This window comes from Seriola dumerili, unplaced genomic scaffold (genome assembly GCF_002260705.1).
Source record: "Seriola dumerili isolate Sdu_G_001 unplaced genomic scaffold, Sdu_1.0 BDQW01000295.1, whole genome shotgun sequence".
Taxonomy (NCBI): Eukaryota; Metazoa; Chordata; class Actinopteri; order Carangiformes; family Carangidae; genus Seriola; species Seriola dumerili.
Window position 1 is genome coordinate 456,331 of NW_019174550.1, and position 15,380 is coordinate 471,710.

A 15,380-nucleotide genomic window follows, 5' to 3' on the forward strand; every position below is an offset into this window, starting at 1 on the left:
TGTGTCTAACTCTTGGCAAGAAAACAAATGAAGTGAATTTCCTGAAATTGCCAACTGTTACTTGAACACTTGAACATTTCTTCATATCTTCCTGGTGTTTCCTGTCCAGCTGAAGGCTCAGTTGGAGAGGGAACTGGAGGAAGAGCATCGGCGACTACCGGAGGAAATCTGCCAACACCTACAGTTGGAGCTCCAGAACAAAGGTCTCCGACAGGACGCCCTGTTCTCGCCCCTCTCCAATCACAGCAGCTCCAGCCCCAGCTCGGGGTCGGGCCCGCCGTCCAACTGCTCCACGCCTTCTTTCCCGTCAACGCCCAATCGGAGCACCTGGAACAGGAGCATGGACAATAGCACTGCCTCATTGGCTGATTCCACTTCCTCGTCCACTCCCGTCCTGTCAGAAGCAGAGATGTCGTTCAGTTAAAATTATTTCTTGTAAAAAGGAAAAAACATACATTCAACTGGGGTCTATAATGATTAATATGTGGGATAGTAATGATATAGATTATTTACTAATTTTATTCCTTTTTTTATTACAGACTGTTTTGTTCATGTCTACAGAGCTATATTATTTTTTATTTTGCAGTTTTTGTCAGATGACACATGATGATTTCATAAGAATCATAACCAAACATTTGTTTTTGCATTTGTTTTTTTTTTTTTACATTTTTTTGTCCTTTCATACCTTTTTCTTTGCATCTTTTTCATTTTGGTCTGGTCAGTAAGCTTTCTGTTCACACTTACTTTCTGTTTGTAACAGCTTTATCCTCTTTTTTGATGCAAAGATTCAAACTGTAGGGAGATGAAGAGGGTCAGAAATGGCCTTTGTCGAGGAAAGAAATATAATTCTCACAACAAATTTTTGATATTTTGTTTATAGCAACATTTGACCGGTGATATTACTGTCTGTGCTACAATAAGTGCAATATATTCCACTTTCCACATGTATGTTCCAGAAATGAGCATCGAGAGGGAATATGGAGGAAAAGAGGACTCAATTGTTAACCTGATTTTAAAAAAAGGTTTCAGATCTGAAGTTTTAACTGTAATGTCAGTAGCTGACCAGTAAGTGGTGCTGCAGCCTCACTGTTTTTTTTCAGTTTGTGGTTTTTAGCTGCCCATTCATGTAGCCTGCTTATCTTCATATACTGCACCTCGACACACACACACACACACACACACACACACACACACACACACACACACACACGCACACACACACACACACACACACACACACACCCACCTACACCTGTCTCCAGGATTTGCATCATTGATTGGGATAAAGTTTCTGGCCTTTAACCTCCAGTCAGAATCCAATCAAGGTTGCAGAAGGGATGGTGAGCAGACATCCATCTAGCTAGAAAACCTGTGTGTGTGTGTGTGTGTGTGTGTAGGTTTCAGTGTAAATGAGGAAGGGTTTAAGTGACATAACACACTCTTGATGCTCTATTTTGTACTGATTTAGCCATGGAAGATCTGCCTTCACACAACTACACAGCACACGCACACAGTTTATTGGTTCAGAGGTCAAAAGCCTGTAAAATCCTCTTCCCATCCAATCTGCCTCGTGTTTGAAAAGTAGAAAACACACACAAACACAACCTTTAGGAAAGGACCTCAATCATTTCCCAAATATCTGTGTGTGTGTGTGTGCATGCATGTGTGTGGCCAGAAGTTCATCTCTTGATGAGACATCTGCTTTTAGTGGTTAAATGGAAACAGTCTACTCACTGTGTGTGTGTGTGTGTGTGTGTGTGTGTGTGTGTGTGTGTGTGTGTGTGTCCATGTGTGTTGGTGCAGATATTTTGCTACTTTGGCAGCCTACGGAGGGACACCATTGTAGGAGACAGTCTTCAGATGATGATGTACAGCTGCACTGTGACATTTTAATGTAAAAATGCCTTTTTAGTTTAAATCACCATTTGAAGAAAACACACCAGGGTTTTCCCTCCTCTTCTAACTGAAACACTGATTTACTCAATTTGAGAAATCATTATTGTGTAGTTTTCGCTAAGTCTGCAGTTTTCTGATGCTTTAACTTCACTGAAGCATTACCTCCTCTTGCCTTCATGTGTAGTTCAGTTCTCTGGTTTCCAGAATTGGCAACAGACAGGAACAGCTTATGTACATTTTATTTTATCTTTAAAACATCCCACACCGCATGTTAGATTGAAGCCAAATACTGAATGTAGCATTTTGGTGCCCAAACTAAACGGTACTTTAATTTAAAAAGCGTCTCCATCAAAGCTTCTTCGCTCTTTGTTTTCTTGCCGTTTTTTTTTTTTTTTTTTTTTTTAAACAGAAAAATGTTGATGTTTTTTTGTTCTTGTCTTGTCCACTTTGAGGGGTAAAATGTTGGCACTCTGTATGTTTATTCTGTGTATATGTTTAGCTGTATGTGAATTTTACTACTGACCACAAGTGCTGGAGAGAGACGGAGGACGGGAGAGGTTGAGGAAAGTCGAGAGATGTAGCGAGTCCTTTCTCGTCCTCTCCTGTCTCCCTCCTTCAATGAGCACTGGCTGCCTGTCTGTCTGATTATCCCCCCTCACACACACACACACACACACACACACACACACACACACACACACACACAAACACACACATACACACACACACACCTTTGTAAACTATTATCTATTTAAATTGAATTTTAACAACTTTTTCTTTTGTGGTTATTTAAGTGTTTATTGATGGACGAAGGTTCAGGCTGCTTTAACAGTTTGCAGAGTGTAAAAGGTTTTCGCCCTTGCAAGTTCAATGTGCACTTAGTATTTTGATGTGCCTGAAATCATCATGGAGATACATACAATACAACAGGGTATTTTAAGTTGGGCACCATAAGGAAAGAAGCTTGAATCCAATAACAGTTATTAAATAGTTTAATTGGTCATTGAAAGGACAACAACGCCACCATACACTTGCTGGGTTCTGCACTTTCTTGAAATGAATACACTGACCTCCTGATCTCTGATGAAACAGTCATAGATTACCAGCCTGTTCACCTCTGGCTGTCCTGCTCCCACCGTGCCACGCTGCATACAGTATGTAAATGTTTTTGCTCACCTATCTCATTTTGGACACTAATGTATACACTGTGCTGCAGAGTCAGAGGATGAGCAGTGGACTCTGAGGTGAAACTGCCTCCAGTCTTCTCAAATCCAAAGGTTTATTTGCCAAAAAAAAAGTCGACACATTCCTCACAGGCTGTCTGCGTTTAGGGTCGAGCTGGTCCAAGCCCTTCCAAATCTAGTGGCAAGTATTCAAACTCATATATTCTGCTGTTTTTAAAGACGAGTTTGTTCGTTATTACCACGTATTCGAGAGTTTTTTCACTCTCATTTTTGAGGTGAAAGATCTTGTTTCATCTGTCTTTCGGTTTTAAATGTACTTTTAAATGCACTTGTACCACTAGTTGGTCACTAGAGGTCGAGTGCTTTTAGCAAGAGAGTCGTTGAGCGCGTTTTAAATATTCAACAAGGTACAAGGAAGGTTTTTATTCTTTGCACTTTGAGCTTGGATTTTTTGGTTCTTGTTTCATTAGGGAAACTTTTTTTGATACTGGATGATGAGAAAAATATGATAAAACATCTTCGCCAAAACCTGTGGTAACCTCTCCATAAATTAACTAAACCACTAAGTACCCTACCCTTGTCCAATACAATAACTGCACCTATAGTACAGTTAGCCAGTATTAGTGTTGTGTAGTGCATCAGTTTCAGACCATTTCCACAGGTGCTAATGTGATAAAAAGTCCGTTAGAAGCCAAAAAGATAAACATGACCAACCTTTAGATAGTATAATATATATAGTGCATATGAAAAATACTCCACATGTATTTCACATATTTAAAAATGTTTTTTTCAAGTAACTTTTGACCTGTAGACTCTTACTCCACCGTACAGATATATATTCTTGGTTCTAGCTGTCAGTGGCTTTAAATGTAGACGTCTTCGTAGGTCTGGACAGAATAAAGGTGCCAGTACAGTTTACAGGTGGAACTGCTGGATGTGTTCAGATGAACTGTATGTAGCCTACCAGAGGTACTTTGTGGTCACTTGGTGATGGTCTAATATTGTTTCATGTAAGTGGACTGCAATAACATTTTGGGAGTTTGACCTTTAAAATGACAAAACTGTTAATTAATATTAGATGTAAAACTGCACAAATCAATATCTCTATATTGATGATGGAACAAATGACTGTGTTATAATGAAAAACCCACAGAGAATTATCAACTTAATATGCAGACTTTGTCCTAATGAGTTGGTGGAGACCAAAACAGAGCTAAAAGATGAGTTACTATTCTGCTCACCTGTTGTAGCTCAAAACCTGACTTCAAATGAATGCTAATGACACTGTGTCTGCTGGATGTGGATATACAATATGCAATTGATGCTGAGCAGAAAATATCAGTGGGAAATTTGAAATAATAAGTTCTAGCTCTAGCATTACTTAAACTACATGCTAAATGGTTAGCATGTGCACTGATGTATTACTGTCCATCTGAGTTAATTCAAACTCCCAAAAGGTCAATATAGCCACTAATAATGAGGCAAAATTATTGGACATTAGCTTGTGAATCAATCTTTATTGACTTTCACTCCAAACCCATGTCACTAATAAGGGCAGCTTTAGTTGTATTTCCTTGAGTGCATGTTCAGACGTTGGCCTGTGCTGCCATGGCACACAGAAAGAGGAGAGAGAAGTCGCTATGCTAACGCCGTTAGCTAGTTTCCTACCCACCAGAAGGAGCCTGGGGTTGTTTCTTGTCAGCCATGAGCTTTAACCTCTGTTATTTCTGTCCTGTTTATGTTGAAAACACACATTTAAACAGCCACGCACAACATCATACTCTGACACAAACACAGCAGTGTACCATTAGACACCAGGCTCACTTCAGCATCATGCACACGAGCTCTCCTTGACTTTACTCTTATTAGACATTTGGTGTGACTAGTCTCCCCCGGGCCCACCCTGAGGCCTCTGGCTGTCATGTCTTCTCTCCCTCTTTTTTCTCCCTCTTTCTTCCCCACTGTCCCATTTCCTTGCCTCCAGTTTCACCCAATAATGAGCCCATCTTTTATTGTTGGACTAGTTAAATAAATTAAAAGCAGCAGCCGTGTTTGTACACTTCAGATAGTGAAGACAGCATGCGATATACATTAGAAAAGGTATGTAGTGACATTTGTTGACACTGTATCTGTAGAATATATGATTGTTGGATACAAAGGGAATACTATACAATGATCCAGATGTAATATTTTATTGTTCCTTCATAATTAATATAAGTATATGAGTGAAAATTCAGTAATAAACTTCCAACATCCTCTTTCAGTGCTGAAACTGCTGTTTTTTGGTTTTTCTTTTGTGATGATGACAGTTTGTTAAGTAGATCTTCTACATCTTTATCTTTAGGTTTATTTGACAGGACTGTGCTTTCTGAGTAATATGTTTTTTTTTTTTAGAGTTTCAGACTTTTGAGTGCTTATCTCCCATTCATTTGTAATGAAAAGTGTCTATTATTTAACACTTTTTGCTATGTAACAAATTTTGAGTTAACTAAATTTGACAGACTAGGTTTAAAGGCACAGCTTTGGCTTCACACTCTCTTTAAATCAGAGACATTTTTTACAGAAAGTAGAGAAATGAAGCTGTGAGAGAAACCAGGTTCGAGTTGCAAAGCATCCTGCTTGCTGAAGTACCATTGAGCACGAAACAAGCCATTAATAGTATTTTAGTTTGTGTACAATAGTAATGTGCTCATTCTATTTTGTGAAATGTGTGAGTAGACAGGACTGAGGTGATGAGTTGAACTCTCCCACCCCCTAAATACTAAGAAGGAAGTTGGATTTTTCATATATTATTTATGAAGTTAGCAGTTATATTTACTGCCAGTTTTATTTGAAAGAAACAGTGACAACAACCTCCAAGTTCACAGAACTAAACTCTAATTGAAATAACTGTCCCAGAACTTTGTTTTTTTCCCCTGTTGGCATAGTTGTTTCCATGAAACTGCAAATTAAGTGAAATTATTAGGAAGCTATCATGACAACAATAAAGTAGTAACAATTTCAAAGGCTTCTGCAAGTGCCAGGAATAAAATTGAAGTGGAGAAATGGTAATGGTTCTCTAGTTATGTGTTTTTGTTGACCTAAAAGTAGTCAAATTTAAGTTTACTAAATCTAGAAGCACTGAAATCAGATATAAAAAAAGAAAGGAATATCCACCGTGTGTAAAGTTTGCTGCACAGATTGAAAGGATCTCCAGATTGTCAGAAAAAAAACATAGAGGTCATAACCTCACTGTCCTCAATGTTAGCTATGGCCCTGATATTAAATATAAATGTGCCATGACATAATCAATAAATAGTCTGGTCTGGTGATATTTTCATAATCACACACAAGACAATGAAACAGCAGCTGGTGTACTCAAATTCAAATGTATGTTTAATAATAAGTTTGTGATAAAATTAGCAAAAGATAAATCATGAATGTACAAAGCATACACTGCATTGTGTACACTGGAGAGCATGCACTAATGATACTGTATGTGGTTCTCAGTTCATACTCAAAGAATGGAGAATACACTTGTTTGGACTCTGGCTTCAGTTCAATCAGTGACTCACTTGAAAAAGGCTTAAAGAGTCATTAATAAATGCATTTATGTAGTTTATTTAAGATCTGCAGTATGTGAGGAGTGTTAGTGATTAGACCTGATAGTGCGTCATCATGCTATGAGCTTCATTAGAAACCACTCCCGGATGGAGTCTTGACACTGGAGATGGTGAGAGGATGAAGAATAAGTCTGGCTGAAGATCTAGATGGACGCGATCTGGAGCGGGAACCCTGACGGACCAATCAGAGAGCCAGTTCAGATGAAAACCTGAGGTGAATGGAGTGGAGCAGAAGCTGAAATGACTGCTCACAGCAGGTGAGAAAGGAACAGGTTTTGACAGGAACAAGATGAGTGTTTAAAGTAAAGTGTGAACGCTCAGCCGGCTTCAGCTGGAGAGGAAGTGAAAATAAATAGAGAAAAGATGGAGAGCTGGTCTTCCTGAGTGATTTTCGTTACAGTTTGTCTGCAGCTGAGCCTGACCTCTGACCTGTGAATAGAAAAGAGAAAAGACAAGACTAACTCGAGATTAATGTGAACCACCTGGTGGGCTTTAAGGAAGACAAAATATCAGTCATTACTCTCACTGCAATTGCCTGTCTTCACTCAAAATGACAAATGTTTTACTGCACTGATGTATCATCATGAGAAAGTAGCTCCAGGCCTTTTCCCCTTAACCTGAGTCATTTTCTGTGTGGATCACACAGCGTGGCAGCAGCACTGGAGCGTGGAGTTGTTACAGGGAATCAGCGCTGTGTGCATTCTACTGTACTTTGCTACTGTTCTGTGTTGGATGTGTGTGTGTTCCCTCCTTGTCGATCTGTAGCTCCCGGGTGGCTTTGTGTTGTCAATCGATATGATGATGACTTACTAAGACACACACACTTGCACACATGCTCACGCTTTCATGCACACACACACACACACACACACACACACATGCTGGAGAATGGACTCCTTCTGTGACACACACACCTTAAAGAAAGGAAGTGACACTATTAGCTGCTGTACTGCCCAACCAGCAGCTTATAAACCAGACTCCAGCTTTATCCTCACATTCTCATCCCTTCTTCTTCTCTTCCTCTTTTTCTCTCTTGTTTCCTCTCATCCCTCTCTCATCCCTTGCTGCTGCTGCTGGACGGGGTCGGGAGGTTAGTTTGAGAATATAATCCATCACAGATCACTTATTACCTGCTGCAAATCCTCAGTAATCAGTGAGACAATAGAGTCTCTGAGGAGGCAATTGGTGTGGGAGATTATGTAGATTTAATCCAGATGCAGTGATTCAAAATGTCCATAACCCAAAATCTGTTCCAGTGTCTCCTTTCTATTTCATAAAAGTCATTATTCTCTGCCTGATCATTGTCATCTCTCCAAATTGAGCTACTTCACTTCTCTTTCTTTTCCTGCATCTTTATAATTCACATAAAACTAAATCATTGTTCTTCACCTCCTTATCCAAACTCTCTCCCTCCTCTTGCTCAAAACAGATTTAATCCCAGCAGGAAATATATTATATCATTTCACTCTCATCCTTCTCCCACTCATTCAACAGTCCCTTTTTTTTTTATTTTTTCTGTCTTTCTTCCTCTTCCGTCCTCCCACTCAATCTTAATTCCTCCCAAACTCCATTATCCCTCCTGGTTTCCTAAAGTCCACTGTGCCCTCCCTCAGTCACAGCCACTTCTGTCCGCGCTCGTTTTTTGATTACTTCTGTTTCTTTTTATCCCTCCCTCTCTCTGTCTCTCTTTATCCCCTCATCCTCTCACTCCAGTCTGTCTGTCTCAGTCTCTCTCTTTCCTTTTCTCTTTCCTTGCTGACATTGCTGTTTGTTTTTATCATTTCAAAATTCTCTGAACTGCAGAGGCCATCTTCTTTCTTTCTCAAGCCATAAATCCTTCTTCTCAGTAAATCTGAAAATTATTTCTTCTGCCTTTTCTTTTCTTCTTCTTTTTCTTCTTATCTTTTTTCAAATCACACAAAGTTGGTAAATGGTAATATGGAAATATTTTTCAATTTTTTAGTAAACATTTTGTATGAATACTGAAGATAATATAATATAGATGAATGGGTATGTGTCTCAGGTGTCACAGCCTGTTTTCAGAAAGTGAGCCTTAAAACAAGCCGTCAGGACTTCTGTTACTTTGTGATGTCACAACAAAGCAGTCACCACTCTCAGCCAAGTCCCAGTCTCCGCCCACCTGGACACCACCATCCAACCTGGCAGGATTTGGGTTCTCTGAGTTTTTACCTGAAATCTGCTATCTTTTTATTAGATCGTTGTTACTGGAGCTCCAGAGAGAAGCCTGAGAGAGGAGATTTGAAACTACATTGAGATGGTATTTGCTTCTTAAAACTACAAATATATCTTGTTATGGACATAAACACATCAAATAAAACACTGTAGTGTAAAATATGGAACCTTTAATAGTTAAACATGAGATATGGATGATGTGAATGACCCTCAGTTACAGTCAGTGTCTATTTTTTGAGCCCAGCGCAACCAAAAGAAGTATCTTAAAGGCATTTATTTGACTGTTAAAGCTGCACTAGTCAATAGTTTTATATTAACAATGGAACAAATTACTGTGTTATTTGACATGTGTAGCTCATAATGATTTCAGAGATTCCCCTCAGCACAAAGCTTTTTTTTTTTAGCTATCACTTTACTGTTTAGGTTTATCTGTCACTGTCCTCAAAAATGTCATTTCCAACCACAACGAGCAGCCGTTTGTAACACGCAGACTCTGATAAACCCACTGCACACTACCTGTCCAGAAGACAGACAGAGCTAGCAGTTAGCTGGCATTTACTAGCTGAAGAGCCATTTATTTCCCTCAGGAACTGTTGGAGACCAAAAAGCTAAAGGGAGAGTAAATATTGGACTTGCATTCCTCAGGTGTCAAAACAAAACTCCAACTGAATGCTAATGCTGCTCTGTGTTTGCTGGTAGTATAAACAGGCAATAGTTCACTTCACCATGACAACTCTATAAGGAGACACTATATCATTGTTTGTCTTAAATTTTCCTTATATTATTTATGCATAGCTGTTGTCCTACTGTACATGGCTGTAATCAATCAATACAATACTTTTATTGTATGAGCTACAATATACAAATACATGCAATAATAGGTAAACAAATAAATAATGTGTGCTTCTTTCGACATATAGCAGTGTCAAAAAAAACATCCACCATTCTTTACCAGGTAATTTTCTGTATTTTGATGGTTTTATTTTGAAAAAAATGTGCTTTGATACCCAAACAGCTATGCAGCTGCAGTGGTAGTTAAATGCGTGGAAGCATTAAGAAGACTGACACTTCATGGTATTATGATGGATAGCTCAGTCCTTCAACATTTTAGAAGACGTCTTCAAGTTTGCCGAATTATTTTGTAGTAATCTTGGGTCAATGACCATCACTATCTGGCGTGGACAGCACACTGCTGGTGTGATACTGCAGGCTTCATTTATCATCAATGAAAACTTCTTTGCCTCTGAAGTCCATGTGTATTTTTGTATTCTTCTATTAATTAATATATACTGGAGACAAATGTTTTTAGTCTCTTCCTGTTTCATGAAACACGCTGTAATAATGCTCCTCTGTTTCCTCACATCTGTAAGTAACTGAAACAGAACTTTCCTCTTTTGATGAGGAACAACATTATGTTTGGTGAATACTAATAAGAAGTTGTTTGTAAAAACTGCAGAGCCAATTAACCAACTAAGAAGTGTCAAAATCAGTTTATGCGTGGAGGCAAACATTCAGGCCCAGGAGAGGCTAGGCGATCAATGTAGCGTGTCACTTCCTGTCTTCTTCCTCATCCCACAGGATGAATCTGTGTCAGCAGCAACTCCATCACTTATCTCTCACTCCTCCATTTGTATGTTGCTTTTGTCTCAATAGTGGTCACATTCACAGTCCTCCCCGTCTGTCTGCCTTTCTTTCTGCCTTCCTCCTCACACACTTTGTAGCTCTCCATCTTTTTTTCCTGTCTGTCTCTCTTTGTTTCTGTCTGCATCCTCCCTCTTGTTCCTCCTCCTCCTCTCTCCTATCTCTCCTCCAGGACTGTTGTGTTTACTCTTCGTCTCTTCGTCTTGTTCTCCTCCAGTGGAGGATGGAGACGTGTCTTGCCGTTGTGGTTACTGCAGGGTTGCTGTGGGAATAACAGCTGCCACTTCGTTGTTCAGACTTGACAGAGAAGAACAAGGAAGGAAGAAAATGCAACAAACTAAAAAGATGCAAAACATAAACTGTTTCAAACCTCTAAGTCAAAGTTTGGGTCTTTTTCCCCTAATTACGCAGGTATTTATGAGCAAACACACTCACTTGGACTATAGTGCAAAACAGCCTCCCTCCATTGTGTGCTATTCCCATAGTGCCTTATGGGAACCACAGTTCTGTTCATTGGCAGTGACGCAACAACCCTGCCACCACTCCAAAACAAAGAGATTGACTTTTTAATGCCATCAAACAGACGATTTCTTAACATATGAGAGCTGAATTTGCATTCAGGAATAACCATATTAATTAGAAATTATTAAAAAAAATCATACACAAACATGTTGAATTTTAATTAGCATGTTGTTTTAATAAAATTGCATTTTATGAAGAGTATTTCTTATATGCTATGAACTTATAACTTCATATATCCAAAAGATGTACGTTTATGTGAAACATATTGCCATATCACTCTTGATACAGGGACATGTATATCATATATATGGCATGAGTCATAGTATAGTAAAGCATGAAAACACATAGTATAGTAAGGTCATAATATAGTATGGCAAAATAGGTAAAAAAAAAAAAGTCATATTATATTAAGGCATAAAAGGTCATAAAAATGTCATAATAAGGTAAAGCATGAAATGACAGTAAGGCATAAAAATGCCAAAAAACGTTATAGTATAGTATGGCATAATACGTCAAAAAAACATCATAGTATATTAAGGCATAAAAGGTCATTAAAACATCATACTATTGTAAGGCATAGACTAACAGAGTATAGTAGATCATAAAAATGTCAAAAAACGTCATTGTATAGTAAATCATAAAAATGCCAAAAAACATCATAGTATACTATGGCATAAAAAGTCATAGAAACGTCATACTATGGTAAGGCATAGAACAACAGAGTATAGTAGGTCATAAAAATGTCAAAAAAACATCATAGTATATTCAGGCATAAAAGGTAATTAAAACATCATACTATTGTAAGGTATAGAATAACAGAGTATAGTAGGTCATAAAAAAGTCAAAAAGTGTCATAGTTTAGTAAGTCATAAAAATGCCAAAAAACGTCATAGTATAGTATGGCATAATACATCAAAAAAACATCATAGCATATTAAAGCATTAAAGGTCCTAGAAACATCATACTATGGTAAGGCATAGAATAATAGAGTACATTAAGTCATAAAAATGCTAAAAAACGTCATAGTATAGTAAGTCATAAAAATGCCAAAAAATGTCATAGTATACTATGCATAAAACGTCAAAAAAACATCATAGTATATTAAGGCATAAAAAGTCATAGAAACATCATACTATGGTAAGGCATAGAACAACAGAGTACAGTAAGTCATAAAAATGCCAAAAAACATCATAGTATACTATGGCATAATACGTCAAAAAAACATCATAGTATATTAAGGCATAAAAGGTCATTAAAACATCATACTATTGTAAGGTATAGAATAACAGAGTATAGTAGGTCATAAAAATGTCAAAAAGTGTCATAGTTTAGTAAGTCATAAAAATGCTAAAAAACGTCATAGTATATACTATGGCATAAAACGTCAAAAAAACATCAAAGTATATTAAGGCATAAAAGGTCATTAAAACATCATACTATTGTAAGGCATAGACTAACAGAGTATAGTAGGTCATGAAAATGTCAAAAAACGTCATAGTTTAGTAAGTCATAAAAATGCCAAAAAACGTCATAGTATACTATGGCATAAAACGTCAAAAAACATCATAGTATATTAAGGCATAAAAAGTCATAGAAACATCATACTATGGTAAGGCATAGAACAATAGAGTACATTAAGTCATAAAAATGCCAAAAAACATCATAGTATAGTAAGTCATAAAAATGCCAAAAAACGTCATAGTTTACTATGGCATAAAAGGTCATTAAAACATCATACTATTGTAAGGCATAGACTAACAGAGTATAGTAGGTCATAAAAATGTCAAAAAACGTCATACTTTAGTAAGTCATAAAAATGCCAAAAAACGTCATAGTATACTATGGCATAAAACGTCAAAAAAACATCATAGTATATCAAGGCATAAAAAGTCATAGAAACATCATACTATGGTAAGGCATAGAACAATAGAGTACAGTAAGTCATAAAAATGCCAAAAAACGTCATAGTAGAGTATGGCATAATACGTCAAAAAAACATCATAGTATATTAAGGCATAAAAGGTCATTAAAACATCATACTATTGTAAGGCATAGACTTACAGAGTATAGTAGGTCATAAAAATGTCAAAAAACGTCATAGTTTAGTAAGTCATAAAAATGCCAAAAAACGTCATAGTATACTATGGCATAAAACGTCAAAAAAACATCATAGTATATTAAGGCTTAAAAGGTCATTAAAACATCATACTATTGTAAGGCATAGACTAACAGAGTATAGTAGGTCATAAAAAAGTCAAAAAATGTCATAGTTTAGTAAGTCATAAAAATGCCAAAAAACGTCATAGTATACTATGGCATAAAACGTCAAAAAAACATCATAGTATATCAAGGCATAAAAAGTCATAGAAACATCATACTATGGTAAGGCATAGAACAATAGAGTACAGTAAGTCATAAAAATGCCAAAAAACGTCATAGTATAGTATGGCATAATACGTCAAAAAAACATCATAGTATATTAAGGCATAAAAGGTCATTAAAACATCATACTATTGTAAGGCATAGACTAACAGAGTATAGTAGGTCATAAAAATGTCAAAAAACGTCATACTTTAGTAAGTCATAAAAATGCCAAAAAACGTCATAGTATACTATGGCATAAAACGTCAAAAAAACATCATAGTATATTAAGGCATAAAAAGTCATAGAAACATCATACTATGGTAAGGCATAGAACAATAGAGTACAGTAAGTCATAAAAATGCCAAAAAACATCATAGTATACTATGGCATAAAACGTCAAAAAAACATCATAGTATATTAAGGCATAAAAGGTCATTAAAACATCATACTATTGTAAGGCATAGACTAACAGAGTATAGTAGGTCATAAAAATGTCAAAAAACGTCATAGTTTAGTAAGTCATAAAAATGCCAAAAAACGTCATAGTATACTATGGCATAAAACGTCAAAAAAACATCATAGTATATTAAGGCATAAAAGGTCATTAAAACATCATACTATTGTAAGGCATAGACTAACAGAGTATAGTAGGTCATAAAAATGTCAAAAAACGTCATAGTTTAGTAAGTCATAAAAATGCCAAAAAACGTCATAGTATACTATGGCATAAAACGTCAAAAAAACATCATAGTATATTAAGGCATAAAAGGTCATTAAAACATCATACTATTGTAAGGCATAGACTAACAGAGTATAGTAGGTCATAAAAATGTCAAAAAACGTCATAGTTTAGTAAGTCATAAAAATGCCAAAAAACGTCATAGTATACTATGGCATAAAACGTCAAAAAAACATCATAGTATATTAAGGCATAAAAAGTCATAGAAACATCATACTATGGTAAGGAATAGAACAACAGATTACAGTAAGTCATAAAAATGCCAAAAAACGTCATAGTATAGTATGGCATAATACGTCAAAAAAACATCATAGTATATTAAGGCATAAAAGGTCATTAAAACATCATACTATTGTAAGGCATAGACTTACAGAGTATAGTAGGTCATAAAAATGTTAAAAAAACGTCATAGTTTAGTAAGTCATAAAAATGCCAAAAAACGTCATAGTATACTATGGCATAAAACGTCAAAAAAACATCATAGTATATTAAGGCATAAAAAGTCATAGAAACATCATACTATGGTAAGGAATAGAACAACAGATTACAGTAAGTCATAAAAATGCCAAAAAAACGTCATAGTATAGTATGGCATAATACATCAAAAAAACATCATAGTATATTAAGGCATAAAAGGTCATTAAAACATCATACTATTGTAAGGCATAGACTTACAGAGTGTAGTAGATCATAAAAATGTCAAAAAACGTCTTAGTTTAGTAAGTCATAAAAATGCCAAAAAACATCATAGTATACTATGGCATAATACGTCAAAAAAACATCATAGTATATTAAGGCATAAAAGGTCATTAAAACATCATACTATTGTAAGGCATAGACTTACAGAGTGTAGTAGATCATAAAAATGTCAAAAAACGTCTTAGTTTAGTAAGTCATAAAAATGCCAAAAAACGTCATAGTATACTATGGCATAAAACGTCAAAAAAACATCAAAGTATATTAAGGCATAAAAAGTCATAGAAACATCATACTATGGTAAGGCATAGAACAATAGAGTACATTAAGTCATAAAAATGCCAAAAAACGTCATAGTTTACTATGGCATAAAAGGTCATTAAAACATCATACTATTGTAAGGCATAGACTAACAGAGTATCGTAGGTCATAAAAATGTCAAAAAACGTCATACTTTAGTAAGTCATAAAAATGCAAAAAAACGTCATAGTATACTATGGCATAAAACGTCAAAAAAACATCATAGTATATTAAGGCATAAAA

At 36.2% G+C, this 15,380-nt stretch overlaps 1 protein-coding gene across 1 annotated transcript in view; it reads left to right on the top strand.

The window, feature by feature from the left end:
- Positions 1–1,181, top strand: part of plcb3 (phospholipase C beta 3) — a 48,214-nt gene extending 47,033 nt beyond the window's left edge. Inside the window, exon 34 of the mRNA XM_022758365.1 lies at positions 110–1,181. Within this exon, the coding sequence (XP_022614086.1) occupies positions 110–424 (315 nt within the window). The 3' untranslated portion in view covers positions 425–1,181. The remainder of the gene's footprint in view (positions 1–109) is intronic.
- The last annotated feature ends 14,199 nt before the right edge of the window (positions 1,182–15,380 follow it).